This window comes from Coregonus clupeaformis, chromosome 12, assembly GCF_020615455.1.
Source record: "Coregonus clupeaformis isolate EN_2021a chromosome 12, ASM2061545v1, whole genome shotgun sequence".
NCBI classification, from domain to species: Eukaryota; Metazoa; Chordata; class Actinopteri; order Salmoniformes; family Salmonidae; genus Coregonus; species Coregonus clupeaformis.
In genome coordinates this window covers 20,144,790-20,162,504 of record NC_059203.1, presented here as the reverse complement: position 1 = coordinate 20,162,504, position 17,715 = coordinate 20,144,790, and the positions used below count along the sequence as shown (strand labels likewise).

Here is a 17,715-nt window from a genome sequence, read left to right as displayed (position 1 = left end):
AGAGACAGGGAGGGGTTAGAGTCTGGAGGAGAGGAGACAGGGAGGGGTTAGAGTCTGGAGGAGAGGAGAGACAGGGAGGGGTTAGAGTCTGGAGGAGAGGAGAGACAGGGAGGGGTTAGAGTCTGGAGGAGAGGAGAGAGGGAGGGGTTAGAGTCTGGAGGAGAGGAGAGACAGGGAGGGGTTAGAGTCTGGAGGAGAGGAGAGACAGGGAGGGGTTAGAGTCTGGAGGAGAGGAGAGACAGGGAGGGGTTAGAGTCTGGAGGAGAGGAGAGACAGGGAGGGGTTAGAGTCTGGAGGAGAGGAGAGACAGGGAGGGGTTAGAGTCTGGAGGAGAGGGAGGGGTTAGAGTCTGGAGGAGAGGAGAGAGGGAGGGGTTAGAGTCTGGAGGAGAGGAGAGACAGGGAGGGGTTAGAGTCTGGAGGAGAGGAGAGACAGGGAGGGGTTAGAGTCTGGAGGAGAGAAGAGACAGGGAGGGGTTAGAGTCTGGAGGAGAGGAGAGGGGGAGGGGTTAGAGTCTGGAGGAGAGGAGTGACAGGGAGGGGTTAGAGTCTGGAGGAGAGGAGAGACAGGGAGGGGTTAGAGTCTGGAGGAGAGGAGACAGGGAGGGGTTAGAGTCTGGAGGAGAGAAGAGACAGGGAGGGGTTAGAGTCTGGAGGAGAGGAGAGGGGGAGGGGTTAGAGTCTGGAGGAGAGGGAGGGGTTAGAGTCTGGAGGAGAGGAGAGCAGGTTAGAGTCTGGAGGAGAGGAGAGAGGGAGGGGTTAGAGTCTGGAGGAGAGGAGAGACAGGGAGGGGTTAGAGTCTGGAGGAGAAGAGTGACAGGGAGGGGTTAGAGTCTGGAGGAGAGGAGAGACAGGGAGGGGTTAGAGTCTGGAGGAGAAGAGTGACAGGGAGGGGTTAGAGTCTGGAGGAGAGAGAGGGGGGGGGTTAGAGTCTGGAGGAGAGGAGAGAGGGAGGGGTTAGAGTCTGGAGGAGAGGAGAGACAGGGAGCGGTTAGAGTCTGGAGGAGAAGAGTGACAGGGAGGGGTTAGAGTCTGGAGGAGAGGAGACAGGGAGGGGTTAGAGTCTGGAGGAGAGGAGACAGGGAGGGGTTAGAGTTTGGAGGAGAGGAGAGAGGGAGGGGTTAGAGTCTGGAGGAGAGAAGAGACAGGGAGGGGTTAGAGTCTGGAGGAGAGGAGAGAGGGAGGGGTTAGAGTCTGGAGGAGAGGGAGGGGTTAGAGTCTGGAGGAGAGGGAAAGATGGATGGTGTTTGATGATAGGAGAAAAGAGGAGAGGGAAGAGGAGGATAAAAGAGATGATAAAATGCAGAAGAGGAGAAAAGAGGGAAGTAAAGAGGTTGTGGTTGAAGGTAAACTCGATTAAGTATTCAATAATTTCACTGTGTATTTGAGATGGAATCAAGGCATTAGAATGTACCAGATGCCACCAAAATAAAGCTTATTCGGCGAAGGGCGCCTGGCTGGCTACTTTTTCTACTTGGCTGGCTACTCTATGCTGTTCCGTACCATACCAGTCAGGGTCAAGGATGTGGCTTGGTGAGGACGGTAGTGGAAGGAATCGTACAAACAAGGTGATTCTCTGGATAGAGGCTGTTTCAATGGCATGAAAACTACGTTAAATTCCTCACCATTATTTATAAATTACTAAAGGACTCGAATAGGACAGGCATACAGGAAACATTGGTGAGCAAACAGGAAACATTGGTGAGCAAACAGGAAACATTGGTGAGCATACAGGAAACATTGGTAAGCATGCATACAGGAAACATTGGTGAGCATGCATACAGGAAACATTGGTGAGCATGCATACAGGAAACATTGGTGAGCATGCATACAGGAAACATTGGTGAGCATGCATACAGGAAACATTGGTGAGCAAACAGGAAACATTGGTGAGCAAACAAGAAACATTGGTGAGCAAACAGGAAACATTGGTGAGCATACAGGAAACATTGGTGAGCATACAGGAAACATTGGTGAGCATACAGGAAACATTGGTGAGCATACAGGAAACATTGGTGAACATACAGGAAACATTGGTGAGCAAACAGGAAACATTGGTGAACATACAGGAAACATTGGTGAACATACAGGAAACATTGGTGAGCAAACAGGAAACATTGGTGAGCATACAGGAAACATTGGTGAGCAAACAGGAAACATTGGTGAGCAAACAGGAAACATTGGTGAGCATACAGGAAACATTGGTGAGCAAACAGGAAACATTGGTGAGCAAACAGGAAACATTGGTGAGCATACAGGAAACATTGGTGAGCATACAGGAAACATTGGTGAGCAGCAACAAGTGAAAATAAATCCATGTGTTGAAATACGGGCAGACATGCTCTGATATTTGATGTAGATCGGAACTAAATTGAACAATCATTCAAGGACAATATAACAAACATCAGCACTAGCCAACACAATACAGATTGAATTAAAACAACCTTATATTGAATCAAGGCCACCTTATTTTGCATTCACAATAAAAAATATATTAGCCATCTTAAAATTGTAAATAAGAAACTAAATGTATATTTTCACTACCCAATAAAACATATTTCAGGTATAAGGATATAGGCGAAATACCCTGGAAATTCTACAGCAAAAAATCCCAATAAAAACGCTAACAACAAAAATCCTCCACAACACACAACCATATCACTCACCAATCCATGTGCTAGGAACTCAAACAGGCGACTTCGTGTTTCTGAAAGCATGAGTGCTTATAGAGGCTGTAGCTACTGGGTAGCTAGCGGGCAGAGGAGAGGAGAGACCCCCTCAGAACATACCGGCAAGCCTCCAGCCACAGGCACACCCCTCTTTCCCTCTCCTCTCTGCAGCCTTGGATGGAGGGCTGTCTGATGTGTTCTGCTCACGTCAACGCTGATGCACTCTCTCTCCTTTCCCTCTCCTCTCCACAGACTTGGAGGGAGGGCTGTGAGCCTTGCTCATCAACACTGCTGCCCTCTGCCCTCTCCTTTCCCTCTCCTCTCCACAGACTTGGAGGGAGGGCTGTGAGCCTTGCTCATCAACACTGCTGCCCTCTGCCCTCTCCTTTCCCTCTCCTCTCCACAGACTTGGAGGGAGGGCTGTGAGCCTTGCTCATCAACACTGATGTCCTCTCCTTTCCCTCTCCTCTCCACAGACTTGGAGGGAGGGCTGTGAGCCTTGCTCATCAACACTGCTGCCCTCTGCCCTCTCCTTTCCCTCTCCTCTCCACAGACTTGGAGGGAGGGCTGTGAGCCTTGCTCATCAACACTGATGTCCTCTGCCCTCTCCTAGAGCTGGGCAATATGGACAAAAACCCACATCGCGATAAGTTGACCCATTTTTTGCAATAACGATAAATCAATAAATTATTTTTGGGGGTGCTAGCTGGGTGATATGGATAAAAAGTAATATCGTGATAAATGTAACCATTTTGCACGACAACAAATACAACGATAAGAAAATGTTTTAATGGACAGTTACTTTCCATTAGCGGCAGTGCTCTAGACAATTTTCTTCCAGTGCCAAGTAAGACAACTGAGATGGTATAGCCTATGATTAAAAAAGTACGCTAGTTCATTCAACACACTCAGGAAATGCATGATTGATATTTTGATGTGCAACCTGTCAAAATATGATCCAGAATTAGGCTAACATTTATTTTTTGATCTTCAGAGAATTTGCCGACATCTTTCTTGGCAAATCTAGGCTATATTATTCACCACCTGAGGAAGTGGGAACTCAAAACACTTCGCTAGATTGATAACTGTAAAGATATTGCAGCTAGATAGATTAATCAATTAGCCTACACATGGCTATCAGTAAATGTAGGCTAATGTCCTACAAAAACTTTCCACCGCTAGGCATAGGCTACTTGATGTAGGCCTACTCACTGCAAATGGAGCGCTGCGCAGGCACATCAAAACCATACTAACTACAGCCTACACCAGTTGTAAAGTGGTTCCATGAACACCATATTAAGAGGTGAGTAATTGATTTAAAACACTTTTTTGCAATGAAGGTCTACAGTACCCTCAACAGCACTCTGTAGGGTAGCACCATGGTGTAGCCAGAGGACAGCTAGCTTCCGTCCTCCTCTGGGTACATTGACTTCAATACAAAACCTAGGAGGCTCATCGTTCTCACCCCCTTCCATAGACTTACACAGTAATTATGACAACTTCTGGAGGACGTCCTCCAACCTAGCTGAGCTCTTGCAGAATTAACTGACATGTTGTCCACCCAATCAAAGGATCAGATAATTAATCTAGTACTGAAAGCATAAGCTACAGCTAGCTAGCACTGCAGTGCATAAAACGTGGTGAGTAGTTGACTCAAAGAGCGAGAGACAATAGTTGTACAGTTTTGAACAAATACATTGCTTCCAAAAAATGTTTCACACTTACTTAGCTAGCAAATGCAGCTAACTAGTTTAGCCTACTCAAACAACCTGCTCAAACAGAGGGATGCTATGTTATCTAGCTGGCTATGTATATCCAACACAACACCGGAACACTTCCAAGCTGGGACCGAGAGAATGAAAAACAGCTTCTATCTCAAGGCCATCAGACTGTTAAATAGCCATCACTAGCACATTAGAGGCTGCTGCCGCCTATTGAAATCACTGGCCACTTTAAGAAATGGAACACTAGTCACTTTAATAATGTTTACAGTCACTTTAATAATGTTTACATATCTTGCACTACTCATCTCATATGTATATACTGCATTCTATTCTATAATATTCTACTGTATCTTAGTCCATGCCGCTCTGTCATTGCTTGTCCATACAGTTGAAGTCGGAAGTTTACATACATCTTAGCCAAATACATTTATACTCAGTTTTTCACAATTCCTGACATTTAATCATAGTAAAAATTCCCTGTCTTAGGTCAGTTAGGATCACCACTTTATTTTAAGAATGTGAAATGTCAGAATAATAGTAGAGAGAATGATTTAGCAACGGTTGAGTGTTTTTGCAGCGCGAGTACTACAGTCGATGTGTTGATAGAACTTCGGCAGCCTTGTCCTCAAATTTGCTTTGTTAAATCCCCAGCTACAATAAATGCAGCCTCAGGATATGTGGTTTCCAGTTTGCATAAAATCCAGTGAAGTTCTTTGAGGGGGGGGATATACACGGCCGTGACTATAACCGAAGAAAATTACCTTGGGAGATAATACGGTCGGCATTTGATTGTGAGGTATTCCAGATCGGGTGAACAGAAGGACTTGAGTTCCTGTATGTGACCACAATTACACCATGAGTCGTTAATCATGAAACACACACCACCGCCCTTCTGCTTCTCGGAGAGACATTTATTCCTGTCTGCGCGATGAACTGAGAACCCAACTGGCTGGACCGACTCAGACAGTATATCCTGGAAAGAAACCCTCGATCTGAGCTTGTCAACTTTGTTATCCAGAGACTGAACATTAGCGAGTAATATACTCTGAAGCGGTGGGTGGTGTGCGCGCCTCCTACGTCGGACCAGCAGGCCGCTCTGAGTACCTCCCCTCCGCCGGCATTGTTTTAGGTCGGCCTCTGGAATCAGTTCAATTGCCCTGGGGGGTGCGAACAAAGGATCCGCTTCGGGGAAAGTCGTATTCCTGGTCATAATGCTGGTAGTGCTGGAGAGTTACCTTCGCTCTGATATCCAATAGTTCTTCCCGGCTGTATGTGTCACAGTGGGGAGAGGAAGTGAGTCAGCAGCCGATAGCCAAACAGGGACAGGCTGATACTTTCATAGAAGGTATCAACATAATGTATAGGATATTACTGTTGAACAAATAATGGTTTTAGAACAAATCTACAGGAACGTTGTGTAGCATAATCACCAAAAATAAACGACGTAACGCTAAATGCAATGTCGGTAATTTACCCTCTCCTGTACTGCAAGCTGCTGCTCTCACTCTCTCTACGTCTGTATGTCTGTCAGTCTACAGACCACAACACCTGGGTCATGTTCATTAGGGCACACTGTGGCCAAATGTTTCAAAATGTTATTTAATGGAAAACAAAAATGAGCGTGCATTTACACAGGCAGTCCACTTCTGATTATTTTTCCTCTAATGGGTCATTTGACCAATCAGATCTGCTCTTTTGCCAATAACTGGGCAAAATATCAGAATTGGGCTGCCTGTGTAAATGTAGCCTTATCGGATAAGATCAGTTCATTTCTACCTGTTTCAGTATGTTTGATATCTAATGAACATGACCCTGCACCCTACCTTCAGCCTCTGCTGAAAAGCTACCATCTGGTGCCCTTTATTTATCCCTACGTTTTCACAGTGGAGAACGTATTCTCACATTGGTCACCATAGTGATTTCAGTGAGTCATGTAGATAGACAAAGTTCTAAAGCAGAGGTTTGTGAATCTGTCAACTAATAAATGGGGTTGCTGGATGAGAGCTCACCACTGAAGCGTGCCTCAAAAGCTATATGAAAATATGTTTTCTTTATTGCCTGTCCATCTGCAAACCTTTTGCCCGGTCTTTGAGGTAGCAGAAGGACATTGCAGATAACATGCCAACAAAAATCAAGATGGATGTATCTTTTCAGTCATAAATGGACATTACTGTGTGTGAGTGGAATGAAGAATTCAACAACAACCATTCAATTCTCAATTAATCGTTTTACACTCTATTCATCACATCTCTGTGCAACCTTGGATTTCTACACAACAACTGGGGAGTGGTTCTGAGGCGTACAGAATGGCAGAGTGACTAGGAAGGATGCCACTGCTGCTGTCGGTAAGGTATGCTTATGTGATCCATGGCCCCAAAAAAGCTAGGGCCGGCTCTGACTGCATATGTGGGTACAGCTGTGGGTACATAAACCCCCAAGCCACTGCGACCCCACGTGTTCAGATATTGTGGTCCCCACCCACCCCCATCAAAGTTGCCCATCGCTGGGTTAGCTTACAAAAAACGCTGCCATAGACGTTTCAACTAACCTGCTCTTAATACTAACTGCATCAGAATGGCACTGCAATGGATAGCAGCCATTTTGTGTGTTTGTTTGCGCTGATCTTAACTGTTTTGGACATAATGTTTCCGCGATTGTTTCTTACGACCAAATAGAGTTTCATCAGAACAGCGATCACTAACCTCGATTTGGATGAAGATTCCTACTTCAACGAGTCGGAGGCTCGGGACATACTGCTCACCACGGACAGACCAGGACATAATCCCTGAGACTCGGAAGCGAGAGAGGCCGACGTGCGGGCAACCCTGACAAAACTACGTTGGCGAGTAAATAAACCCCGTCTACCCTCCGTTCTATTGGTGAACGTACAATCACTGGAGAACAAACTGGATGAGCTCCGTTCGAGACTATCCTATCAACAGGACCTGAAGAACTGTAATATCCTATGTTTGTCGGAGTCGTGGCTGAACGAGGACATGGATAATATACATCTAGCTGGTATTTCTATGCATCGGCGCAGCAGCGTCGGGTAGGCTCAAGGGGGTAGGTGTGTGTTAACAACTGGTACGCAATCTCTAATATCAAGGAAGTCTGGAGGTTCTGCTCGGCTGAGTTAGAATACCTCATGATAAGCTGTAGATGATACTATTCAACAACAGTTGATCTATATTTTTCGTAGCAGTATATTTAACATCACGAATCGATGCTGGCACTAAGACCGAACTCAATGAGCTGTATGGGGCCATAAGCCAACAAGAAAATGCTCACCCAAAGCATTTTCCAGAAAACTGAAACCAGTCACCTCATTTCTACCAGCATGTCACCTGTGCAACTAGAGGTGAAAAAAATCTAGATCCTCTTTACTCCACACAGAGATGCATACAAAGCTCTCCCTCACGCTCCATTTCGAAAATCTGATCACAGTCGTGAAGAGGGCAAAACACGGCCCTTCCCCCCTCAGGACGCTGAACAGATTTGGCCTGGGTCCTCAGATCCTTACAGTTCTACAGCTACACTATTGAGAGCGTCCCGACTCGCTGCATCACCACTGGGTACGGCAACTGCTTGGCATCTGACCGCAAGGCGCTACAGAGGGTAGTGCGTACGGCCCAGTACATCACTGGGGCCGAGCTCCCTTCCATCCAGGACCTCTATACCAGGCGGTGTCAGAGAAAGGCCCAACAAATTGTCAGACTCCAGCCACCCAGCCACCCAAGTCAAACTGTTCTCTCTGCTACCGCACGGTAAGCGGTACCGCTGCACCAAGTCTGGAACCAACAGGACCCTGAACACCTTCTACCCCCCAAGCCATAAGACTGCTAAATAGTTAGTTAACCAATAGCTACCGGGACTATCTGCATTTACCCTTTTTGCAATAACTTTGACTCATCACATACGCTGCTGCTACTGTTTACTATCTGTCAATGTATTCCTAGTTATATCTACCTCGTCCCCCTGCACACAGACTCGGTACTGGTACCCCGTGTATATAGGCAAGTTAACGTTACTCACTGCGTATCTACTACAGGTTTTACTTTTCTATTATTTCTCCATTTCCTTTCTCTCTACATTGTTGGGAGGGGGCTGTAAGTACGCATGTTACTTTGTTTTGGTCGCACTGTTACTCTATACCTATTGTTTACGAAGCATGTGGCGAATAAAATTTGATTTGTGTTCGTTCTCGATTCAGGGAAAAGGGTATCTTATAAATGTCCGTGTCCAGTTGCAGGTGGTTCTACAAAAACCAGAGAAAACTCAGAAAGATATTAATCCAAATGTTGTACCGCTCGAGTGTCACACAGTGCGACCAAAACAAAGACCTACACACAGGCAAGAGGTATTTCTCACTTGATACAAAATATGCATTTAATATATTTCTGCTTTTATAGAACCACATGCAACTGGACACCGACATTTATAAGATACCCTTTACTCCGGATCGAGAATTAAGCGAGTATCGTCAAGAACAGGTTAATTTAAACATCTATGACAGTGTTTTGTATAAACCAACATTACCATGTAAAGCCCAGTAATAGAAACATAGTTATCACATATACTACATGACCAAAAGTATGTGGACACCTGCTCGTCAAACATCTCATTCCAAAATCATGGGCATTAATATGGAGTTGGTCCTGTTTGCTGCTATAACAGCCTCCACTCTTCGGGGAAGGCTTTCCACTAATTGTTGGAACATAGCTGCGGGGACTTGCTTCCATTCAGCCACAAGAGCATTAGTGATGTAGGGCGATTAGGCCTAGCTCACAGTCGGTGTTCCAATTCATCCCAAAGGTGTTCGATGGGGTTGAGGTCAGGGCTCTGTGCAGGCCAGTCAAGTTCTGCCACACCGATCTCGACAAACCATTTATGTATGGACCTCGCTTTGTGCACGGGGGCATCCTCCTGGCATCCACCAAACCCAGATTCGTCCATCAGACTGCCAGATGTTTAAGCGTGATTCATCACTCCAGAGAACGCGTTTCCACTGCTACAGAGTCCAATGACGGAGAGCTTGACACCACTCCGACCGACGCTTGGCATTGCACATGGTGATCTTAGGCTTGTGAGCGGCTGCTCGACCATGGAAACCCATTTCACGAAGCTCCCGATGAACAGTTATTGTGCTGATGTTGCTTTCAGAAGCATTTTGGAACTCGGTACTGAGTGTTGCAACTGAGGACAGACGATTTTTATGCACTTCAGCGATCCCATTCTGTGAGCTTGTGTGGCCTACCACTTCGCGGCTGAGCCGTTGTTGCTCCTAGACATTTCCACTTCACAATAACAGCACTTACAGTTGACCGGGACAGCTCTAGCAGGGCAGAAACTTGACGAACTGACCAGTTGGAAAGGTAGCATCCTATGACAGTGCCACGTTGAAAGTCACCGAGCTCTTCAGTAAGGCCATTCTACTGCCAATGTTTGTCTATGGAGATTGCATGGCTGTGTGCTCAATTTTATACACCTGTCAGCAACGGGTGTGTCTGAAATAGCCGAGTCCACATAATTTTGGTGACTTAGTGCATCTGGTGTACAATCTGTAGCAACTAGGCAGGGCAAACCCATTTAGGTGATTTCTGGTATATCATCAAAATAAATCAATCACAGCACGTTTTTGGACTAATTCAGCAGTTTTTTTTAAAATTGGAAATTAATGTTGAAAGTTCCATTTATATTCCTAAAACTGCAGTTGGAAATGATGTAACCAATATGCAGAATAATATAACCAATAACATATAACCAATATTCAGAAACAGTTTACGATACTGAGAACTTAAAAATGACTATGTACACATACATGTGCAACAATAGTATATATTTTTTTTTAAACGAGCACCTTATAAACTGCACACACTTGCCAAAACCCTGTTTTGGCAAGTGGCAATAAATCACTCATATCAATTAGGGGGGAAAAATCAGGTTGTATGCACTGTTGAAACTACCACTGCTCAAAAACCACACGGAATCTGGGAATAATGTGTACGTTTAGTTAAGAGGACAACTTGTAGAAGACACCCAGCTACATTTTAAAGTGTTGTATTTTGATTCAAGTGGGTCGCCAACGAGGTAAGTGTAACGTCATTTTTGTTGTTTCATCACTTCCATCGATATCATGTTGAAACAATAGAACAGGGGACAAACATTTGGGGTGAATGCGCTGTTTAAACCAAAACTATTTAAAAAGAACCCGTGCACATGCGCCGATACTGTGTGTAAGACTGAGCGAAGTTTTGCATCTCGCTCATCTCAACATCTGCGGTGCTGCTCGTGGCAAGGTCATTTCGCTGAGCCTGCCTTTAAAATGTATAACTGCTTTTTAAGTGCTGCGACGGACAGGCGCGTATAACAAAACCAACCTGTTTACTAACCAGCACTATGTACATAGTCATTGAACATAATGTTTAGGCTACATACTGTTTAACTCACTTCATATGTATACTGTATTCTAGTCAAGGCTCATCCTATATAACTGCTGTACAGACCTTTTCTATTCATATACTGTCCATACTGTCTATACAAACCAATATATACACATATTTATATTCCGGACTCTGACATTGCTCGTTCTGATATTTCTTAATTTCTTTCTTTTAACTTTTTGGGATGTGTGTGTGTGTGTATCGTTTTGTAATATAACTATACAGTGAGGGAAAAAAGTATTTGATCCCCTGCTGATTTCGTACGTTTGCCCATTGACAAAGAAATGATCAGTCTATAATTTTAATGGTAGGTTTATTTGAATAGTGAGAGAGAGAATAACAACAAAAAAATCTAGAAAAACGCATGTCAAAAATGTTATAAGTTGATTTGCATTTTAATGAGGGAAATAAGTATTTGACCCCCTCTCAATCAGAAAGATTTCTGGCTCCCAGGTGTCTTTTATACAGGTAACGAGCTGAGATTAGGAGCACACTCTTAAAGGGAGTGCTCCTAATCTCAGCTTGTTACCTGTATAAAAGACACCTGTCCACAGAAACAATCAATCAATCAGATTCCAAACTCTCCACCATGGCCAAGACCAAAGAGCTCTCCAAGGATGTCAGGGACAAGATTGTAGACCTACACAAGGCTGGAATGGGCTACAAGACCATCGCCAAGCAGCTTGGTGAGAAGGTGACAACAGTTGGTGCGATTTTTCGCAAATGGAAGAAACACAAAATAACCGTCAATCTCCCTCGGCCTGGGGCTCCATGCAAGATCTCACCTCATGGAGTTGCAATGATCATGAGAACGGTGAGGAATCAGCCCAGAACTACACGGGAGGATCTTGTCAATGATCTCAAGGCAGCTGGGACCATAGTCACCAAGAAAACAATTGGTTACACACTACGCCGTGAAGGACTGAAATCCTGCAGCGCTCGCAAGGTCCCCCTGCTCAAGAAAGCACATATACAGGCCCGTCTGAAGTTTGCCAATGAGCATCTGAATGATTCAGAGGAGAACTGGGTGAAAGTGTTGTGGTCAGATGAGACCGAAATCGAGCTCTTTGGCATCAACTCAACTCGCCGTGTTTGGAGGAGGAGGAATGCTGCCTATGACCCTAAGAACACCATCCCCACCGTCAAACATGGAGGTGGAAACATTATGCTTTGGGGGTGTTTTTCTGCTAAGGGGACAGGACAACTTCACCGCATCAAAGGGACGAGGCCATGTAACGTCAAATCTTGGGTGAGAACCAACTTCCCTCAGCCAGGGCATTGAAAATGGGTCGTGGATGGGTATTCCAGCATGACAATCATCCATAACACACGGCCAAGGCAACAAAGGAGTGGCTCAAGAAGAAGCACATTAAGGTCCTGTAGTGGCCTAGCCAGTCTCCAGACCTTAATCCCATAGAAAATCTGTGGAGGGAGCTGAAGGTTCGAGTTGCCAAACGTCAGCCTCGAAACCTTAATGACTTGGAGAAGATCTGCAAAGAGGAGTGGGAAAAAATCCCTCCTGAGATGTGTGCAAACCTGGTGGCCAACTACAAGAAACGTCTGACCTCTGTGATTGCCAACAAGGGTTTTGCCACCAAGTACTAAGTCATGTTTTGCCGAGGGGTCAAATACTTATTTCCCTCATTAAAATGCAAATAAATTCATAAAATTTTTGACATGCGTTTTTTCTGGATTTTTGTTGTTGTTATTCTGTCTCTCACTGTTCAAATAAACCTACCATTAAAATTATAGACTGATCATTTCTTTGTCAGAGGGCAAACGTACAAAATCAGCAGGGGATCAAATACTTTTTTCCCCCTCACTGTATGTATATATATATATATATTGGTGTAAATATACTTTTATTGTATTTATTTAAAGCAATTAATTTAATGTAAACTGTTATATTAACATCACCAATCTGAAGCAAAAAGGATGTGAAATTCCACTACATTTTATGTGGTGAAAATGTGAGCTTGTTTAACGTAGTAACATGTTTTTGTCTATAGGGAAACTAGCATAATATAACAATGTAATATGTCAATGTAATTCAATATTTTAAAAAAATATATATGATAGTAAATGTAGCACACACATTTTAACAACAATTACATATATTTCTTCCTACTTTAACCATGGAGAGTTGACGTCCTTAGAACCACAGGTTGAGAACCACCGTTATAAAATCTTAGCAACAAATATAAGCTCTCTTTGCCGACCAGTGCATCACAGGATTAACAACTTGGGTTGAATCATATTAGCTAGATTTGGCTGATTCAAAACAGAGGTTTGCCTAAAAAGTGTCAATGAATTATTAAAAACTAGCTACCTAGCTAGATTACATTAGTTTAGATCAATGGTTGCCAAAGTGTGGGGGGCCCAGGGGTTACAAAACTGGGGGTCTTGGGGGGCCCAGGGGTTACCAAACTGGGGGTCCCCACCCCAAAAAAGGACTCAGTCCGGCTTTCAACTTACTCCTGAAAGTTGTAATAGTAGAATGCACAGGGTGCAATTTCTAAATTGGGTAGTGCATCATCAGTTTTCCTCTTGTCATGTTAGTCATTGCATACCTTAGAGAGCTATTTATAATTGTCAGAAACGTCCAGATCAACTAGCCCATGTCAGCTAACGCTTTTTTAGCTAGGTTTTTTAGCCCTTAGATTGTTGTAATGTTTGAGTCACTCAAATATAACATGAATACACATTAGACATGGCAAAATGTATAGAATTGCAAGACAATAAGCCTTAAACCTGCAAAATGTTCTCTTCGCTAACAAGAGGGTAGGGCTGGGAGATATATCGAATTAATTCGATTAATTCCAATGTATGTTTTTGTGCGATATTCCAAATGCCTGTATCGCAAGAATCAAGGTTTTGTTATTTATGAGTGTTTATGTCTGTCTGTGTGTTCTCATGTTGTATTCTTGGTCTAGTTTCCATTGCTCGGCACCTTCTCATTTACACCAGAGATCTGTATATAATGACGAGATCCACGTCTCCTCCCTAACAATGGGAGTCACTGTTCCAAAGGCATGAAGGCAGGCGTCAAGCTTAGGTGGAAAATAAGCCCACAGAAACGCATTGGCCTTTTTTGGACATTTTTTTGAGAGGTTCACTCTCGACCTTCTTTTTCTCTATGGTTTACACACACACACACCAAGCCCCTCCTGCCACTCACAACAACAATGATGACAGATCACATCTTCCTCTTTGACAAGCGGTTTCAACTTGCTATTTGCATTTGAGGTTTGGTCCAACAGAAAAGGGTCATATGGACACCAAAACACATTTGAGACATTATTTTACTGTAATAGAGGAGAATTTTACCCTTTTTACGTCTCAACTACTCAAATTATGCGCAGAGCAGACACTACTAAAATGAGAGAATCAATTAACATTGATTCTGGAAAATGAGTGCTCAGTTTGTTGCGCGCGGCATTGGGGTACCATGTACCGCTAGCAGCATTTTAGACAAAGACTGTTATACTAGCTGTCTAGTCTGTTTTATAAAAGGTGCAATAAGCATAAAACAATTATAAAAGGAATTGGCAACTTGTTCTCATTCTGAGAAATAAAGTAGGCCACTTGATTTCAACATCTGAACAAAGTAGACAGGCTAACATGCTTTTCAAACAGTTGAAGACAGACAGAAGGGTGTGTTCATAACAATTCAACTGTTCAACCACGTTAGCTAGCAAATAGATCCAAGTCCGCTAAACTAGAAATATAAAGATCACTAATCACTAGCACGTAGGCTTGAGAGATTGTTGATGAGACCTGTGTTAATTTTCTACAGCCTAATGCCTGCTACAAGAAGTTAGTCATTTTTTTGTGAATGTGCATTATGCATGTTTCTGGTTACATTTGTAACAAAAAATGGCATTTTAATAGACTTGAATGCCAGATCAGTGATTACTGCAAAGAAAGCAGGTTAAACTATTTTGATAATTTAATTATTAGTGGGTTTTGGTTGTGGAAGGCTTATATTTAGCCTATGTATAACTTCACAAGCCCTGAATTCATTCGATTATTGCTGACTGTTTGAAATGTAGTGTATTTTACCTTTAATTGTACAACAACGCTTATTTAGAGAAAACATGTTCCCCAATGCTGGAAGGAGGGCCTGAGTGAAAAAGTTTGGGAACCCCTGGTTTAGATGACTACATTAACAGTAGAGACAAAGATTTTAACTAAACCAAGATAAGCTGTGGTCTGTAGTTTCCAATGGGAACAAATTAGTCATAGTGGGCAGAACAAGCAAGGAGGTGGGCAGGGCCAAGCACGAGCTAGCGAGATCCTATTGGCATGTCCTAGCATACCATCTGCATATTTCCGTTAGGGAACGCCTCCTCTGTGAAGTGTGTGCAATAACTAAATTCGCCTTTGCACTCCTTTTGCAAAGGGTAAAGTCTACAAAACGTAGTCCACTCTGTTCATAAAATATTTTAGTTTTGGGAATAGAAAACTGTATTGAGATCAAATGTTTCATTGATGAGAAAATGTGCAGAATTTCAGCCAAAATCCATCTCGATACATCTTCTCCCACTGCCGGCCAGTGGCCTTTCTCTCACTACCATATTTGTTAGTGAGTGGAAACACCAAGCAGATGCTTCACATTTATACATCTGGTGAAATATCTGTCTCATTGTTCTATCTGTGGTAGAGATGCAAACACCATCCACCTTTCATTCAAACATCTGCAGATGTTGCCAGAATATACAGACCCTACCGTTACGCTTGTTTATACGGAGCTGCACTAGGGTCAGAACGCAATCATGGTTACATTAAGACCCCATGGGGAGCAGCGCGAGATATGGGTTAAAAAACAACTCAATGCTTAACTGGCTTAAGTTGGCTAGCTTGCTAGTTACTTCCAGACAATTGAGAGAACACCTCACTGACCATTTTACTTGCCCTATAAGAGCTGGTTAGGCTGTTTTCATGTTATCTAGAGCGATAGTCAACGTTGCTGGCAACAATTTTATTACGTTTTTGGCTGACTTTTACTGACAGTCATATTCAACAGGTGTTGCACGTTCAAATTCAAATAAAAAATCTAATTTTATTTGTCACATGCGTTGAATACAACAGGAAATGAAATGCGCACTTACAAGCCCTTAACCAACAATGCAGTTAGGAAAAATAAGAGTTAAGAAAATATTTACTAAATAAACTAACATTTAAAAAAAGTAACAATACAATAACAATATATAAAGGTACCAGTAATGAGTCAATGTGCTGGGGTACAAGTTAGTCGAGGTAATATGTACATGTAGGTAGGATTATTCATCAGTTATTCTGCGCTCTGGCACACTCAGACAAGAGTACTCTGAAATCAGAGTAGATAGCCAGAGTGAATTTACTAACACACTCCTAATGTAACCATGATTGCGTTCTGACTCCAGTGCAACTCAGTGTAAACGGCAGTAATGATAGGGTCGGTATCTTCTGGCAACCGCGGATTTAATACTAGCCAGCTAACATTACTTAGCTAAATGCTATCTTGGTAGCTAACTAACACACGCCAAACAACTAGCAAATGGGCTAGTTAGTTAGACAGTTAGCTAGTTAGTTTAGCTAGAGTATTAGTTATAACCGCCACTTGGGGACAGACTTATATCATAACTAGCGCGGTAGGTGGTGGTGGTGGTAATCTACAAAGTGTAGTTAGCTACAATAAATCAAGGACGACAATCAGTAATCAGTAACGTTACGGGCCCACATCGTTAACTACATACCGTTAGTACAGTATAGGCTAGCTACCGCTTTGAAAAAGGCTTTGTTCTAGCTAGCTAACGTTAGCCGTTGAATCGTGGCTCACCGGGTATCCAGGCCCAGGCATCGGAGAGCGGTAAAGGTGGTTCTGTGCTCCCGATGAGGGTCCCATCCTTCCTCCAGGAGTTCCAGGTCCCATGCCTGGTCCTCCACCTTGCACCTGGGATCCGGGTCCCATTCCCCCGCCACCACCTCCCGTTGGAGCCGATTGAAAATTACCTCTGGCCGCCATCTCCCCTGGTTGTCTCCGCCGCCGGATAGTGGAACGGAACTATCGCGACACGCGAGAGGAGAGTAGCTGATGTAGCGGAGCGATTCTTTTTACAACAGTGACCTCTGCTGTTTAATTTCGATATAAGCAGCCCTTATTGTAGTAAACATTTTACAATCTACAGCAGCCAATGAAAGCAGTCTCAAAATAAAAACAACCAAATGCATTTAAAACCTTTCTGTATGGGGGCATACGGTTTCTCTGCCAAGGGGTCTCAGGAGTCTGGAGCTTCACAATTAGCACAGGTTATAAACCAGGTTAAAATGTTTTTATTACTGTATTTCTAGTATGTCTACCAGAGTTGTGGACTCGAGTCACATGACTTGGACTTGAGTCTGACTTGAGTCACACATTTGATGACTTGAAACTCAACTTGATTTGGAGCCTCAAGACTCGACTTTGATTTGAGACTGATGACTGGAAATTATCTGGCCAGGTTTTGTAATGTTTTGTCACTCATTTGATGGCACAGTCTACGTGGATTATGCTACACGCAGCCAGAGACAGTGGAACGCACACTCGGCACTCTGATTGGACCAGCAAACTGTCAATCAACACAGGTCGGGTGAGCTATCGAACAGAGTAATGATTTGCTGTACGGCTATAGGATCGGGTGCAGCGCAAACGTCAAATTATAGGGAGAGAGAGGATTGCCATAATAAATAAATATGCAGCTCCCAAAAATGTTGGTGATCAAGAATATTGACTGTTTACTTTGCAAGCTCATAAGCAATGGGGCAACAATTACTAGCGTAGGCCTACTGGTCTTTTGGTATGCAAAAACTGCTTGACATTGATCATTTACTTATGACGCTTGCATTTTGAATTTGTTGTTAA

At 43.5% G+C, this 17,715-nt stretch overlaps 1 protein-coding gene across 1 annotated transcript in view; it reads right to left on the bottom strand.

Moving 5' to 3' along the window:
- LOC121577947 (SWI/SNF-related matrix-associated actin-dependent regulator of chromatin subfamily D member 1) overlaps nucleotides 1–16,882 on the bottom strand; it is a 34,790-nt gene extending 17,908 nt beyond the window's left edge. The window contains exon 1 of the mRNA XM_045223728.1: nucleotides 16,654–16,882. Coding sequence (XP_045079663.1) covers nucleotides 16,654–16,839 — 186 coding nt within the window. The 5' untranslated portion in view covers nucleotides 16,840–16,882. The remainder of the gene's footprint in view (nucleotides 1–16,653) is intronic.
- Nucleotides 16,883–17,715: the final 833 nt, after the last annotated feature.